The 17,822-nt window shown below is 45.8% G+C and overlaps 1 protein-coding gene across 2 annotated transcripts in view; it reads left to right on the top strand.

Moving 5' to 3' along the window:
* Window positions 1-11,466, top strand: part of LOC139054867 (transformer-2 protein homolog alpha-like) — a 35,594-nt gene extending 24,128 nt beyond the window's left edge. Inside the window, exons 7-10 of one of the 2 annotated variants that reach the window (XM_070532542.1) lie at window positions 1,485-1,544; window positions 7,324-7,439; window positions 10,364-10,405; window positions 11,108-11,466. In XM_070532542.1, the coding sequence (XP_070388643.1) occupies window positions 1,485-1,544; window positions 7,324-7,439; window positions 10,364-10,405; window positions 11,108-11,276 (387 nt within the window). In that variant the 3' untranslated portion in view covers window positions 11,277-11,466. The remainder of the gene's footprint in view (window positions 1-1,484; window positions 1,545-7,323; window positions 7,440-10,363; window positions 10,406-11,107) is intronic. The other variant, XM_070532543.1, reaches the window with a different exon arrangement.
* The last annotated feature ends 6,356 nt before the right edge of the window (window positions 11,467-17,822 follow it).

Raw genomic sequence — 17,822 nt, 5'->3', positions numbered from 1 at the left:
CCCACCTGTCCGAGAGATGAATCGACAGCGCCAATGGGCAAGGGTGTTGACACAGTTCGTGTTTTGGAGATGGTAAAAGGACGATATAGAGAGGGCGTGCAAGGCTGGCAATGTGGCAAAGGTGAGCGTGCACAGGTAGGGGGCGGCACCAGCTCACATTTGCGTTTTCTTTTCTTCCTTATTTCTTGTCCGGGATTTTGTGTCCCTTTATTTCTAGACACCGAGCATCCAGGGTTATTTGTTACAGCCGATAAGGTGGCATGATTTGTAGGAAGCGATCTTTAGTTTAGCGTGGAACACACTCAAAAGTTTGTAATTCGAGGGCTGCTTAGTGTTACATCTGAGTATTCTTAAAACTGGCAATGTTGTTAGTTAGTGGGTTTGACAACTTCTATGTTTTGATGTCCATCTTTTTTTTTTCCCGACTGTGATGGTTACTCATTATCAAATAACATCAACTTATTGAGAAGACTTTTCTAGTTTTGCCTTTCTGGCTCCTTCACCTAGTTCGAATGTTGAAAGGCAGAGTCAGATGGGGCACAAGCCCCTCACAAGTGCAAGCAGAGTCGAAGCACTGCACCCCCTCACCCCACCTCGACCAGTGGTTTCCAAACTCGCAATGTAGCTGGCACAGTGTTAAGGTGGCAGATGGAAAATGCAACTGGGGGCCTCCGCTGTTATCCTGGTAATGTTATCGGAAGACCTGCACGCATTACTTTTTTGCTGTGGTGACAGCAGTGCGTGAGGCTGCTGCAGAGTACAATTTCGGCAACTTGCAGGTGTGCAGTCAAATGTGTGCTACTTAGGCATCCTCCACCCTGATGCTCTTGCCTTCCAGAGAGCTGCTGGCAGAAAGCATTGAGTGAGGAAAGCTTCCAAAGCCCATCGATTTGAGCAGCAGAAGCCCAGAAACGCACCCGCTGAGAAAGACGCGAAATGTTATAGTCCTGGCAGTTCGTAGACTGCCTCCAAAACTTTGGAGGTCCGCATTCTCAAAGCCATTTTACGTGCCTGCTTGCCTTGACAAGTTAGCTGGATTTGAAACCCTGTTTGTTTCACAAAAGTGAGCTTAATCTTAAGTTTTGTCCTTGAAGTTGCATTATTTATTCACCGCTAGCCCAATACATGATCAGGTGCTCTAATGTGTGCAAAATTGCTTGTAAGAATCTTGAAATAAAGGAGTGGCACTGGCTTGACCTATAGCGCAGATTTTTAAAAGCATGAAAATGTGAAGCCTCAAGCACGTGCTCGCTAGGCTTTTCACAAATGGGGAGCCTGCAGTGTTTCACAAAATAATACTGAAAATATTCATATAAAACGTATTGTGCTTTTGTTTTAATTTCCGATGTGTGCGCCTAACTTGGCACTCTGCAGCAAGAGAGTGTTACTTGTGATCCCCTCGTCCCCTTTGTTGTTGAGGGAAACTGCATTGGTCAGAAGCGCAGTGCCAAGTTGCAGTCTTGCCCTATTGTTTTCTCGTGCAGTCTGGCCGCTCTCGAGGCTTTGCCTTCGTCTACTTTGAGACTGTGGAGGACGCCAAAGCGGTGAGTCGCTAATGAGTGAGGTTGTGTCTTGTGTACATAGTGCATGACTATTGACAGCTGACCTGTATAGTGGACATTGCAGTTAGGCTGTTTGTTGTATGAAAACACTGCAGAAGGGTTGCAGAAAGTTGACCATTGCTTTGACATGGCACACAGCAGTCAGGAGGTTGAAGATTGAGCCACCAGCGCATACTTTGAGAAAAAAGGCCTTTGGGTAATTGCAGTCTTCACTGAACGGCCACTTGTTGAGACGAGACATTTAATGAACTGTATCCTTATAACGCTTAGTCAAAGAAGTCTGATACTTCATTACAGTCCATTATGTGTATAGCTGGTGAAAGTTGCATTAAACTCCCTAAAGTCATAAAGATATTAGCCAACCTATCATTTGGACTCTACAGGTACAACCTAAATGTCTAAATAATTGGTAGTATGCCTTAGTGAAATGTTTTACTGCAAGTTCCTTGCCCGTGCAAGCTCTTGCCTGTGTTCTAACTGTGCCTCTGCCAAATAAAAGATGCGCTCTCTTGCCTGCAAGGTGTTCATAACTTAAAGAACCACTAAGCAACATTCAATTAGACATTAATACTTATTTTATACTCATTTTATCGACTCATGAAGTGGCGCCGCCTCCTGTCTGTACCGTCATGTCCGTCTTAAGTCTGTGCCACCACGTGCCCAGCGACGCACATACTAAGCCGCACATTTAGTCAACCAAAACAGTGGAGCCACTGTGGCATCGGGAAAGCGTGCTTGTCTTTCACCTCGGAGGCCAGTGTTTGATCCTTATGCATTGTATCCATCTATATGTTGTTTACAACATTCCCTTTAGCACATATATGCTAATTGTTTCGACAAACAATGGAAGGTAATTATTTTGGGAACTGCTGTGTATATGAAAAATATAATTGGATATTTAAAATAACCACACACACAAAAAACTGAGCATATGCAGTTTTATCAGATTTGATCAAAAAATAACACAAGTTAACCCTACAGCTCATGTCTCCCCTTCTTAAGGGGGGAGGCTACCCTGGAGACCGAACTTCTCTTATTTTTTAAGATATCTGGATGAAACTGTCAGGATACATTCCCACCGCCGAACTATGAGGAACTGCAAAGTTTCATGAAGATGTGTTTATTAGTTCCCGAGGTATTGAGGTCTAACTAGGTGGTTCATGTATATGCCCGAGGAAGAGCCTGTAGAAATGCCAGGACATCCTAGGAAGCTGAAATTCACTGTGATGATCCCTTGATAGATATCCCAGGGGGCTAAAGAGCCCTTTTCTTATTTTTCCCCTCCAAAAAACTAAGACAACATTGGATTTGATGTAACCAGTAATGACCACATTTATCAAAAATAATTACTTATTTTAAATTACTTGCACTACCTTTAAAAAAAAAGAAGCCTGTTACCCCCTGGCGAAGTCATTCAGGAACAGAATAAAAAAAAAAGCATACAAATCTGAAGAGCGGTTCTTGAGATATCGTCTTCCCCAGCACCACTACTAGCGAAAAAATCCATTCTGAGAAAACAGGCCTTAAAGTTGAACAGTTTCATATTAGAAAAGTTGAACAGTTTCATATTAGAAAGCTCTTGTGGAGCTTTTAATCAACTCTTGCGGCTCCAGGCACACTCAATGTGTTGGATTTTTGACTGGCGACAGCCGACAGCACAGTTCCGCCACTGAAAAGCATCTACGTAGTTGGCACTCGCTGCGGGAGATCGGAAGTTCGATGATTGTACAAGACGCATATCGCGCTCCTGCACACCGAACATCTGCACTGTCTTGGGCTTTGCCAGCATCGCATGCAGCAAAGAACTAGCGAAAAAAAAAAAGCTAAGAAAATAATCTAAAAGATAGCGCAAGGCGATGAGCAGCTCGCAAGCTCATGTTGGGGCGGTCGGAGCAAGGGGCAACGACGATGCGAGCGCGGCGGGCGCGGCGGGCGCGGCATCAAAGGGAGCAGTTGCCGCCGCCCGCGCGGCGGCCAATGGCAGGCGCGCTTTAGCCTGCGGGATTTGAATGCGCTGCTCCGGCCAATCAGCGCTCCGCATTGCATCGCGAGAAAATGCCAATAGCGCCTCAACCGCGCCGACTGTGCCATTTTGCAAGGCGGCAAAATGGAGACAAAGAATTCACGATCAAAACGACACCAAGATGGCGTGCGTAGGCTGCATGGGCCAGGAATAACGCGTGTGCAAAGTTTGACTTCATTTCGGCATTTGCGCTTGTTTTGTGGGCCACGGTGGCCTCAAAAGTAGTTTTTTTTTGTACTTTGCGGATGAATTAGGTGCTGACAATTACAGAACAGGCAGTTTATGAGACATACAACCCAGAAATATGATTTTTCAAAAAATGACTTTTTTGCGATTTTTCGGTTTTCGAAGGCAGCGTCACCCTTAACGGGAGACACTGGTGTTTGATATTTTTTTAAAAGTTATTGTCATATAGAAATGAAATTTTCAGGGAAGGTATACTTTAGCCTGCTAGAAGCATATATGCAATCAATTTTTTCTTCAAGTACAGTGAAACCTCGTTAAACCGTAGTCGGCCGGAGCTCGGAAAAAGTACGTACTAAACGGTAGTACTGTTTAAGCGAAATAGCATGAGATCGCCCACTTACCTGTCGATAACGGAACTCAGAGAGAGTGCGATGAAAGGGGAAAAAACATGCAGTATTTATTCACTTCGCGGGACGTAAGTGTTATTTTCGTTTGATGTCGCGGCGGCCTAGCACGACGACAGCGGCCTCAAACTTACTGAAGCTGCGTGCCAGCTTCTCAGCCAGCCCCCCTCTTCTCGGCAAACACTCGCACGGCACGACAGATTCCTCGTTGGCGTTACGTATTCTCTGTGCACGCGCGCAGTAGTGCTGCATAAGTCCCGTGGCGCCTTTTTCATTGCCGGGTGCCGGAGTTCGGTAAACTTTTTGTTTGGAATAGTTCAATATCGCGCCCCTGTTCTTGCGACGATCGCATTCACGAGGCTGACGTAACGCGCAGCTTGTGCAACTGTCGGGCCTGAATAGCCCGTGCTGTCGCTTTCCGTGTCGTCCTCATCACTGTCGCTAGTTGACACTTCGGCAACAACAGCGGCAACGATGGTGAAAAGTCAAACCTCGTAGCCGACATCTCTTCGCGGTCGCAGCAGCGCTGCCGAGCAACTTCGCATTCCAAATGCTACACACTGTAGTCAACAGCAGATCCATGTCGCAGGCCAGCGCCGACTTCTTTGTGTCACGTTCGGTAGCACGGACGATGTCTAATATTTCTTCTATGCTGAGCACCCGGCGTCTTTTTTATCCTAGCTTTGACATGACGCGAGTCCTTGCTTGCACGACGCCACAGCGCTCTCTGGCGTGGCGTCCATGCGGCGTCGAAATGATGTTGATGTTGATGCGGCTTCACATGCAAACGCACAGGGCGCTTGGAGGCCGTTGTACCGATCTCTGAGGCTTGTTGTTCTGCCGGGCCGCCCGATGGAGACGACGCACCGCCATGTTTGCGCGACGAAAAGTGGAAACGCTACGTTTTAACCGATGCGTACGCAATAAGCTGGTACGGTTAATGCGGATACAAAATACATTATGTTCAATGGCCGCTGAGTCGGGGAATTCTAAAACAGATAATGTATGACGCTGGATTTGATAATGTCGAATATGAAAACATGACCGGTGGTATGACTCATATAAAGAATCAATTTTTTGCTTTACAAACAATATTCCGCAAAGAGATGGTGGTACATCAGCCACTTGCGATTATCAGCTGCTGGGACGACTATCCAATTTATATGTTTTAGCTAAGATGATAGAAATAGATCTTAGACTTGCTAAAGATAACTACGGAAGCTACGCTATTGCACAAGCTTAATATTAGAAAAGTTAATCAGAGCAGTAGTTGAATTAGAATAATCATTGAAACTATTGAATACTGGGATTAAATTTGCTTTGAATAAGGAATTTACTTTTTCACAAATTCTTTAACAAAGTGTTTGTATATAATATATCTCTTAAATATCATCAGAAACTTTCGCCTCTCAACCTAGCGATACTAAAAAAGCACAAATAAATAAATTTGCTAGACATATCCAGACTTTACTACTTTTAAACCGAAACTACTGTTTAAGCGGGTACGGTTTAACGAGGTTTTACTGTAGTTTTTGAGATAATTAATACTTTCTGAAAATCAATTTGCCCAACTTATCGACAATTTTACCACTGAATATCGCAGAAAAATTTATATGTACACATTCTAGAACAATCAGAGATCACAATTAGACCATCAATGTAATTTTAGCTCTATTGTTACAAAAGTTATTGCCATATCTAATGTGGTGGTTATGAAGCTCAAAATTCTTATCTGTTGTATTGCCCCTAAAGAAATTCTAGCATAAGGGATATCATATTTTATTAGTTTTATTGTGTGTAGAAACTCATAAGCTTTTGAATGCAACAAGAATAATTGAAATCGCACTATTACATCAAAAGATACTGTGGGCAACAGCCCGTGTCATAGGAGAAATGCAGCTTTTGAGCCTGTATTCCCCGCGCTCCATCTGGTGCTTATGTCGTTGCAAATCGCAAATGGCACAGTTCACCACTAGTTTCACGGCCACTTCATATTCCCAGTTGCCCTTTAACACGTTCAAAGGGCCACTGCAGAATTCGCATTTCGTGCACCGAAGCAGGGATTTAGAGCTGCTAGGCTTAGAATCGTAAACGCGGTCTCGCTCGCCACCGCTTCCGGGGAATCTCCAATGAGTGACAGCTTTCGGCGGGTAGCTGATAATGACTACAGCTTCTGTCGTTCCTCCTCCGCGCGACGTTCAATTGCCACTTGTTCGGCTTCTGTAATGAGAAGCGTGTCGACGCGCGTTGCTGGCCACAGGCACCGCGTGCGCGGCCGTAGCTTCGGTTGCTGCCGTTCGCTTGCTGGCGCATGTCGCTGTCCTGGTCGCTGACACTGCCGATTCATCCGACGCCACTTGGGTATCGGAGAACGTTGCTTGCGTTTTTTCCCGAAAGCATGAGGCGTCGCGAACTTCCGTCGACCGCCAGCCGTTGTCGCGTTGCTACGGCGCACTAGACTGCGTGCAAACCACGTCTAACATGCCGTCTCGCATCGGAGAAACGAAACTCCTGGTCGACCAATCGGAGACCAGGATTTACCCCATGTGGTACAAAGACGCCAATGCCGTGCGAGTAGTCCCCTTTTTTCGAAAGCGTGTACCTTCATAGTAGCCAGACTTTGTGCCCCTTTTCCACTAAAAACTGAATGTTGAAGAATCCAGCTTTCGAATGATTCCAAGATGGCCGTGCTGCGGGTAATAGTTGGCGTAGACGAAGGCATTGAATTTGCCTCTTTTTCGAGGGTCGTTTGCCAGCAAAAGTGGTGATGAAGCTTACTTTAGAGTGCAGTAAAAAAATAAGTACTCGTCAGAACGCGTTATCATTGCAGCAGTAGCTTCTCTAGGGCATCTAGATTGCGAAAAAAATTGTTACAAAAAGTCGATTTTTTAAAGATTTTTTGGGCCAGAAGACCCGTGTCTCCCCTCAACTACTGAACACATATAAAGGGCTCAGTAGTGGCCATAGTTTGGTCTAGCTTTTTGTCTCTTGTTGGGTGCTTTTGTTACAGTTCAGCAGCACCCATTAATGTTGACCAACTTCTTGTTACAAGCATTGTTTAGGAGCTGTATGCAGCAGTCGATGCTTTCTTTAGATTTAAAGCAATGTGTATAAAGTCTTACCGATATGTGCATGTACTGTACTGCAGGCCAAGGACCGCTGCAATGGCCTGGAGATAGATGGGCGCAAGATCCGAGTTGACTACTCCATCACTCAACGGGCACACACGCCAACACCAGGCATCTACATGGGCAAGCCATCCTAGTGAGTCCACTCGACATCCGCATGCTGTCAGATTTTTCTGCACACAGTGCCGCTGCTAGAACTAGACTTACAACTATGGTTGCGTGTCTGACAAGAAAAATAAGCATTGTAGTGTTATGTAACGCAGCATGTGATCTGAAAAAAAGATGTCAAATTTCTATTTTTAGTCAACGCTAAATGTACACTACACAATGGGACACATACTGGCTGCCATGACACTGTCTCCTTCCCACTTGTGTGTTTTGCTGCAATGCATAGCTTATGCTTGACTGCGGCGAAGCTGGCTTTTGGAACTGGGCATTGTGCAATGCATGACCCTTGCCATGCTTTCTGTGCCTCGAAGCCATTGGCGAGGATGACAAAGGTGAAGTCAGCGCCATTGCTGACAGTGGCTAATTCTTTCAATGAAAAACTGCACTGAATAGCAGGAAGCTTAGTAGCGACAGTTGAAACTGCTAGGCCTAGCATTGCTGCTGTGGTAGCTACGGCTGCTAATTGGCGTGCGAGAGTGCTTGTTCGAAGCTGCAAGGTAATAAAGATGGCGGTGGTGGTACAGCTTCGAATAATGCTATTTTGGGCCTGTTGTCACATCGAGAAATGGTCAAAGTATGGATGACAGTGGGTTTCAGCGTGTGAAATTTCAGTTGTTCTTATACATTGGCTATTATATAGGGGGTATGTGTTGGTGCCGCAAAGGCATCCACATGAGCAGGAGTGTTTGAAAAACCGGCGCAGTTCATAGAAGCGTGGAGGTAAAATCTGAATACACCCATGTACTTGGTTAGATTTAGGTGCAATTAAAGAACCCCAGGTGGTCCAAATTTCCAGAGTCCCCCACTATATAGCCTCATAATCGGATCATGGTTTCGCCTCGTAAAACCCCATAATTCTTTCTTGCATTGTTATTGGCCGTAATACACATTTTGTCCAGTGCATTAAAGCATATCAAAGCACATCTGTCGTTTGGGATGCACAAAATACATTTACCATCACTTTTTGTCATGTGCCTGACGGTGCAAATTGTTGCAGCTCATTTGTACTTCACATTTGTCGTGCGCCCAGTTGCATATCTTTGTTTTTGTTAGCGTATGAAATTTTAATTGTTTGCAAGAATAAGTTCCTTGCCTACCCAAATAAAATTGTTTGTAGCATGCCATGCATGGTATGCAGTTGGAACCGCTTAATAATGATAACCGGCTTTAACAATATAATGGTTATAAAGCTGCTGCACCCTCAACTTTTGTAGGTTTTCCATGGTAAAATAACCCACTTGCTGCAATGTGCCGCATTATCAGTTATAACAGTCTTGCTGCTGTGTGTCCGAGCCGATAGGTAGTGAAACGTAAACTCCTTGAAAAGAACAAACGAAAACGCGAAATTTGAGTCGCTGCATGATGGCCCACTTCCACGTACTCGTTTTCCAGCCTTCTCCGCGCGCCTCTCTCCTGTTGCCTTCCATCCTTGTGAACATTACTGGGCTGTGCCCATAGCTCCACCCTCCGAAACACAAATGGACCACACAAACTGCACTGCTCGGATGTTGCTTGCTGACTCCTCATTCAGCGCAGTTCGGCAAACAGCTGAGTGAGCGTTTGTCTGTGTTGGTTGCATCGAAATCGTTCCTGGCCGCCTGGTTTCTCAGCCTTGTTTGACTCTGCCGCAATGGGAGATGGCTGATCCGCCCGCTGATCATTGGCAATGCACGGCATAGCCGGTGAAAAGAAAGCGTACGGCTACAGATTTGGAAGTGACGTGCTTCTAACCAGTGAGACGATCGTCGCGAACGTGCTTGCATCGGATAGCGACGATGGTAACAATGACACAGTTGGGCACCTCAACGCTGTCCTCACAGGTGGCTGGGCAGTGATTCAGTCCCTTTGGGGCTTCGTTTTCGTGAGGAACCTTCTGCACCACGTGGATCACTTGGATGCCTTGTAGAAGGATGTCTAAGCTTCGTGTAAAGCATGCAAAGTTGATGATGGACAGGGTTTTCTCGTGCAAGCAAGTGAGAAGTGACGAGATGCTTGTGGCGATCCTGCCTCGGTGTTTCTTCTGGATTTCTCAAGCTGACAATCTGCTGCGGCAACCTTCTCGCATTTTTGAAAAGGCCCCTCTTTGTAGTTGTTATAGCAGTGCCATTCTTTAACGACAACATCCGTGGCTTGATACACGCGATCGGAGCGCACAGTTAAACAGTCAGCGTAATCAGCAGTCGGATGGAGGAAGGTGGTGGGGAGAGGCACTGGCCTCCCGGCTCTGCCAGGCCCCTATTTTGACATTTTCATGCAGCCTGGTTATAACAGTAAAATGTTTGTGCCACTTGAATATTATCAGTGGGTTCGACTGAAGATCCGTGGGAAGGCAAGCTTAATCGGCCGCCGTTGACTTTCTGTCTTGCTTCACTCTTGAGCAGCACTTACTTTTTGCACAGTGATAACAAGGGTTGCCAAATAGCTCAAATTACTGCTGTACTATTCCAAATGTTCCACCAAAAGATCAGAAATTTTTTTTACGCTGCAACTGCTCCAAAATGCTGGTGTGGCTGGTCCTAAACTGCTCCAGAACATTTTTCCTGCTCCTAAACTGGCTGGACTACCACTGATAGTGCAATTTTCAAATGATACATATTTTCCATTTACCGTGAAGGGGTCATAGCAACGAGGTTCCACTGTAGTTCCAATGGCAGTTACGACATGACCTGAGTGAAATAACTTCTTCAGTATCATTTTTGTTCGTGGCACCTTCGTGCAATGAGCTGCCTAATTTATCCTTGCCATCAATCTCAAGAATGAAATCGGGTGTCATAGGTCTTTGACAATGGCGCCCAGTTCGGATCACGTGTCACTTCAAAACTGAGAGCAGAGTTGTCATTTGTTTTCTTTGTGAGCTTGTGATGCTTTCTTCCATGTACCTTTTGCTGTCAGCGAGGGATCAGGGGATTCTGGATACAAGAGCAAAGGATACGGGTAGGTCTGTGGTGCAAGATTTTGGGCCATCAATTATTTTGCGAAGGCCTGACCTTTATTGCTGAGCATTATATTACTTAGCTGCATGTGATTCTGAGGGTGCCAAGAGTTGTGAAGTTAGGTTTTCTGTGTTGCTTGAGCTAAGGAACTATGAAGTTCAAAAGGTAGTTATGTCATCATGACCTATTATTGGCAATCCACTGTGGCTTCGTGGCAGTAACACGTCTTGCTGCTAAACGTTCGCTCAGGCTGCATGGATATTGATAGGAACATTTGTGAAGCTGTTAGTCCATATACTCATAATGCCAGTGGTGCTGCACGGATAGCTGCGCAAAATTAGCTGCTGTTGTACTGCCCATGGAGGTGTGCTTGGAAAGCTAGTGACCTTCCTCGTGGCTTCTGAAATTCACACATTCTTTCACTTGCCGCGAAAGTCTTTCAGTGTTAGACTGGAAGGGAAGCATGGGCTGCACCGAAATGACTTGCGCACTTCTGTGAATGTAATCATAAGGGCGTTGGATCAGCTTCTGAACTAAACAGTGTGAAATTGAATCTACTTATTAGGTACGCACTAAAGAGCCCTTTGTGGTCAAAATTTTTTTGAGCATGCGGTGCAGCGTTAGAATGTTTATTCCTTCAGTTTTGCCGTTAAAATGCTGAAATTGTATGTGGCTAACTTAAATGTGTGTTATGTGCTCGCAGTGGTGGAGGCGGCGGCGGCAGTGGCGGTGGAGGCGGCTACGGCGGTGGTGGCGGTGGCTATCGTGGTGGCTACAGGGACCGTTCGCCATCCCCCTACTACAGCCGGGGGCGGCGCTACTCTCGCTCTCGGTCTCGGTCGTACTCCCCCCGGAGGTACGGATACTACTGAGCGAGCGCACACACCTCTGTCTGTACGCCCTTGCTCCTTTTACCCCCGCTCCCCCCACTCTGTCAATCATTTCATACATTAGCAGTGATCACCCTGAGGCTGCTGTCCATTTGAATAAAGGTTCGTCGGCTGCCCACATCACACGCAGCTTCCCCCTTTTGAGAGAGAATAAACTGTGTGTGTGCCCGTGTTTTCGTGTGTGTGTGTGTGTGTACACGCGCGCAAAGTTTTTCCTCCAGGTGGGTGTGTTGTTAACTGGTGTTCCCTGTTGTTCTCTTTGCAACCCCCACCAAGGGCTTGGAAGAAGGAAAACGAAGCGCATTGGTGTGTCTCTGTGAAGTTTGAAGTTTGCGAAGGGCAAGAAAGAAACCGGTGGTTGCGGGCGTAGAAGAGCGAAGCCTGAAGGCGAGGCGGGTTGGGCGGGCCGGCAAGAGGTCCTTGCTGCCCTCCCGCACGGTGAGCTTCCCGCCTGGTGCCATCACCCCCTCCCTCCTTCCCCCTCTATTCCTCCCATCACACACACAGAAATGGTCTCAACAGCGTGGGGCCAACGCAGAAGCGACCCGGCCCCCCCCGTTGGTAAGCGGTACCGTTGCTTTCGCTGCCTTCTACCGCCCAGGTTTCCCGTCTCGCGTGCCTGTGGTGTTGGGGCTTCTTATTGGCAGAACTGTGCCCAGGAGGCACTTGCAGCTTTTGCACTGGAACCTCATTGGTGCCCACATGGAGGGGAGGAAGGGCTGCTAGTAGTATGCATCAATTATAGCTGTATGGGGGTGGAAGCAAGACTTTACAGATATGCATTGTCACAAAACTTTTGTTGCGATTCTGTTGCTGCTTTAAATAGTAAGCCTTGTCAGTTTCCTTGCCCTGTGACTGTGCAGGCACTGTCATTGTGGTACGTAGTTTTAAACGCTAGCCACCCTGAACATTTTGTAGAGGTGTTTTGCATTATGCTTGCATCATGTACCCTTTACCCACAAAGCCCAAATGTTGCTCTTGGCACTGATGGCTGCTTTCCAAGTTGCCATAGCTTTTCTCCGTAGTGAGGTGGATACCTTCTTCAGAAAAGTATACAACTGTCTACTCAAGGCTATCTGCAGATGACCCCCCACCACTTTTGTTTTTTGCTAGATGCACGTCATACACTTGTGGAATGCTGCAGATCTTGCGGGCAACCAACTGCACAACCATGAGGCACACTTACATTTTTGTACAAGGTACTAAAAACTCGCATAGCGAATGATGAGCTGGTGCCGCGTGAAGTGTGGGGTAACTCGCTACAAGCATGAACTGTGTGATGGATGGATGGATCACATATATGTCAGGCTCCGTAATTTGGAACATGTCTTCATGGCAACGCAGCATACATTTGTAATTGGGGCGATATACCCGAAGGTTCGGCATACGCATAAGCATCTGAAAAAACACTAAGCAGGTGCCCACTAATGAAGTTCCGGTGCATCAGCCCATGTGTATGGAAGGAGTTGTAGTGAACAGTAGTGCAGTTGAGAGGTAGTCGCTGTGAAGCCTTCGTGGCACTATATGTGAGTCAGTCAGTGGTGATGCTGGACAGAACATCTCGTGCTGCTCCTAAGGTCTGGTAAGCTGGTGTGTAGGGTGCGGCTGTGAATTTGTTCTTTACGATGTGCTAGCTTTATATTTGAGCTCTGTAGCACTAAATGTGTGTATCAGATCTCCACGCAGAAGGATAGGCTGAATTGCTGCATAATTAGGTAGCTATACATTGCATGCCTGTGCTGGCATGAACAGTGCGCCAGTTGGGTCAGCTGGACATACTTGCAGCAATCTTTGGAAGGCTTGGGTTCTCGCTGCACTTAAGCTGGGACCAAAATGCTTGGTTCAGGGCAAGTAGTACAAGTGTAGATCATCGGGATGCAAAAATTTTACACTTAATTGATATGTTCTTTAAAGAGTGGTGCTTGAGCAGCTCATTGGCTATGAAGTCTCATGTCCTCTTTTTGCTAGTAGAACTGTTGGTGCGCAGTGCTTTCGCTGCAAGGGCACTTTCTGCTAGCCAGTTTTCGTGCTATCGCTAGTTTTCCGTCGGCTGATAGCGGCATGTTTTATGCAGCTGTTGTCCCTAGTTTGGCTAATCACTTCACTCCGACAGATTATTGCCTGCTGGCTTTGAATGTTCCTATGACCGCTTTGCGATTCTGCTAACATAGCAGGTTGCAGAATGTCACTGCAACTGGGGTTTTCGATGACTTTCCAAACCCTGCATCTGTTCTCGACTTTCATTTGACATGCCAGATTTCGGCTACTTGAAGTAAAGCTAAGTAAGGTTTAACAGAATCATTATTTCTAGGCGGCTCCGTTGTTCAATGATACCTTGGATTGTGGCCTTAAATCGTAAAATCTGAGTTTCATTTGTAGGCGGCTCCGTTCGATGATAGCTTGTAGTTTGACCTTAAATTGTTAAATCTGAGTTCCACATGTTACTTTTGTTTTTAAGAAAACTTTGTAGCAGTAAGACTGCTCTATGGTGGCATGACACTATGCCATGTACTTTTGTATCTAAAACACTTAAGACGATGCCAAATGTTGGTGCATAGATTTGTTTCTTAAGTGGAAACATCTATCAGCCATTTGATCACATCCTTCTGTGAGGGTTCCTTGATGTAGGTTTTTGCTAAACTATAATAGTAGCATATCTTGATCCTTTTGTACAGAGGTACTGGGGATTTTGGCCGAGTGTCTTTTAATGGACCTACTTGGGCTGTCTCGACCTGTTTTGTCTTGGCCATCTTGACGTGTGTCAGCGGCAGCATGATTACTGTTTGCATAACACATTGGGGGATTGTGTACTCAATGGGGCAAGGAGATTCCTACAAATGCAAAAATACCTGTGTGTAATGCTCTGGGTTCAGATTAATGAGACCAAGGTCCTGAAAACTAACCTGGGGCACTACACTGTGGCAATGCCAGGTTGTACTGCCCTGGAATGTTAAGTGTTAAACCCCATCCATTAGTGAAGCTTTGACTTAGGTTGAAGAGGCTCTGAGCGGTAGCAGTGCAAGTGCCGCGAGGCCCGATTTGTGTAGGTCACATACTAGTGCAAGACGCTTGGTGCTTATGGATTCTTTTCAGCAGATGGAAGCGTAGACAGATGTTAGGGTAGGTCCTTTAGAGCAGTAATGGAGCAGATTGAAGCAAGTTCCTAAGCTTTTGTCTTGTTTGGGGTCTTTAGCCTATTTGCAGGTGAAATGGGGTTCTCCATTGTCAGTTGGTCCATTAGTTGAGGTACAGGCCCGCTGTGCTAAGCTTTGCAATTAGTTTGCAGCATGAAGCTTGGAAAATAGGAAGAAAAGGGCACTCGCTACTCGGCCCAATGGACCATCCGGGTCCTCGTTTGGGCCAACCCCAGCAAAGCCAGGCTTTCACAGCACAAGCGCGTGGTAAGTAAAATTTGAGGCACGGCCAGCGGTTCATCTCGACGTGGCACGCAATCTTTCGACGCAGCAAGGAAGAACACTGTGCGCACATGTGTTGCAGGCGCTAACAGGGCTGTCATGACATGAGAGCCACTTTGTTGACGGGCTTTGTGTGGCCATTGAGCACGTGGCCAGGGTTTTATGTGCTGGGGCTCGCGTATTTAGCTTGCAGCAGCCAACAAGGTATTTATTTCATCATTTAAGTTAATGCTGAAAATTTCTGGGGTGGCTATTTGGCTTGTTTAATTGCAAGAGAAGGTGCATAAAATTTTATATTTTCTATCATTTGGGTACAAAACTGGAACAATGCATTCAAGCAATTGAGCGGCAATTTGAAGGTGCTTGGTGTATGCACTGTAGCTTGTTAAGTTCTGCAGGATTACTTGTAAAGGCAAATACCCACTGTTAGCCTTTCTGTTATGGTAACGGTGCAGATCATGCATTGTGTAAGGACTGTACTGGGCCTATGTGACGCTCCTCTTTAGGCATGGGGAGTTTGTTGCTGGTTGCTAGGATGAACCTGTTGGTGACATGCAAGCATTGTTAGGGTTGTCTGAAGCAGCTATGAGACGTCATCAGATGTATGTTGGTCTGCCTATGATGCCCAAAAGACACAAGCTACGAGGGATGTCTATACACATGTCCAGAGCATTGGGTGGTAAAAGTAAGTGCTAGGACTCGTTCTGCTTGAGTTCGTGACAGCTACATGGGCTCAAGTTGTGTAATTGGCTAAGCTTGCAGCTGCTTTGTCATTGCACTTCGTTTGCACTGCGGCATTTTGCTTGGGTGCTTCAAACAGGTGGAGGCATCGGTACGATCCTAGAAATATACACAAGTAATGCAACATAGTCAATGACTTCACAACCACAATGCATCTTATTGAATTGGCCTGGTTTTGTCTACAAGTGCAGGCTTGATCGCAGCAACTGTGTGCATTTTGTGTGTGCGAAGTCATTGCAGTGTCATGAAATTTCTGTGGGAGCCTCCGTGACATCAGTATATTGGTTGCGAATCGTATGCTGCGAAAAAGCTACCTTGCTTTCTAATGCCAAAGACCAGCTGGTAGCATTGTATGTCTTGAATATATAAACAGGGCAGACACCAAAGAATAATGTAAACTGAATCGTGCCATCTTGACATCTCTGGACCCACAGTTCAGGTGCAAAAGTTTTTCAAATAAAATGTTTTTGAGTATTTCCTAAAAGTGGTTTCCACACCAAAGTGCACACTTGTGACAGATCAGTTCATCGGGCTTATTTAGTGTTTCATTAATGTGGTTTACGGATCAATTCCAGCATGGCTGCCGACTTATTGTATGTAGTCTAGTAGAGTACCGTGCCCAATTTGCTTGAAGCAACATGACTGCGATGCACACGTGTGACTTTGGAGGGAGTGGTGCCTTCAAACTATTGAACACTTTGCGTAAAGCGGTAGGGTTGTCTCGTGCAGGCTGAGCATAAATTTGCAGTCATGCAGTGTTTGCAAAGTTCAAGGTGCAGTAACAGTTTTGGGCTATAAGGTGTTCTCTAGCTCTACTGTGCAAAGCAACACGAAATTAAGAAAAACAATTATATGTGCAGTTTGCATTTTTGTTACGTTTATAGAAAAATCACTATGTGGCTTGCTTGCTCATCGTAGCATGAAACGGTTGTCTGTCGTCGGGTAGGAGTTTTACATTTGGACCCTTGACCATGAATTGCACAGTATGGCCTTGACTGTTAAGCGATTTAGTACTTGAAGCGACGTGCGGTGGAAGCTTGGCCACTTTTCGCCCTCTTATTTGCTGCAAAAGGTAATATTAGGTGCATATTAGGTGCTGAAAATTGCTTTTAGAAAAAATTCAGAATTTTGTGTAGATGATACAGTGGCAAATGCGGCACCAGAGAAGTCAAGAAAAGTAGACTAGTACGATCATAAAGCATGTTTAATTGTCTCAATCTTAGATGTGTTCATTGTCTGCCATTTAATACATTGTTACAGTACTTTTTACTACATGAATTTACATCGTGTTGCAAGATAGATTTTTAATGCTGATGCAGAGCATGGAATTGCACATTGGCTACCAGAAATAATGCCCTTGAGAATGTGCCAAGGTTTCTTCCTGTTTGAAGAAACCTTGGCTGTATATGCATATTCACATCTGATGAAGTCTCATAAACGGGCATGCTAGATCTCAACAGCTTCATACATTACGATGCACATGATGTAACTGTACCTTCAAGACTAGATCACTGGCGTTAGCTTGAGGCTTGGGTACCGTACATGGTGGCTGCAAAGTTTCCTACTGAAGTTTTTAAAGAGAACTCTTACGCCAGCATCGTTAAGGTGCATTGGAAGTGATGGTTAATATGTAGATTTGTCTGATCGTTGTGCTTGTGGCTTCAGACGTTCTTGTCTGTTTACTGCTTTATTGGCCTAAATTATGAAGCAGTTCTATTTTTTCTAAATGTTTAAGGCAGTAAGACAAGTATTGGAATGAATTGTTGCATTCATACGCAATATTCTGTTGAAAAGGATCAATTTGCAAAGCAGTTTGGAGCCAGAAGGACGAAGGTTGGGCAAATCCCTGCACTCCCCATCATTCCCACGCCAGCCGAACCACCGTGCCCATGAGCACACTAGCACCAATGTGACTAGTATTAGAGCGATGCTGTTGAAGGGGGTTTGGCAGGCTTTAGTACAGAGGGCATTTTAGGTATCGATAAGCAATGCAGCCTGCGTTCTTGTTCCCAATTTTCGCCTTGAAACGTGATTATGAATGACTGGCATAAAAGTCTTGTGTTCCCTTCGCACAGGTAGATGATATAGCTTAAGAATTGCCTGGTGTACACTTCACACAAATATACACCTATGCGCGTTTTTTTTAGCCACTATGTAATGTGTTTATCACGTCGCGTTTTTTCCGGCTTCACCTTGGAGGTCAACTAGCAGTTAGTGCGGTGGTGAAGAGCGACCACCCACGCAGCCTGCGCGCGAGCCCGGAAGCATCCGTGAGAGGAGGGCGTCGGCGATGAATGAGCGCTGACGGCCGGCGAATAAGACACTTAAAACTCGCGGACACTTCTTGGCTATGAAGAAGTAGCTACGGGGT

Source organism: Dermacentor albipictus, chromosome 1 (assembly GCF_038994185.2).
Source record: "Dermacentor albipictus isolate Rhodes 1998 colony chromosome 1, USDA_Dalb.pri_finalv2, whole genome shotgun sequence".
NCBI lineage: Eukaryota > Metazoa > Arthropoda > Arachnida > Ixodida > Ixodidae > Dermacentor > Dermacentor albipictus.
The sequence above is the reverse complement of the archived record's forward strand: the minus strand, read 5'-3'. Positions and strand labels throughout refer to the sequence as shown.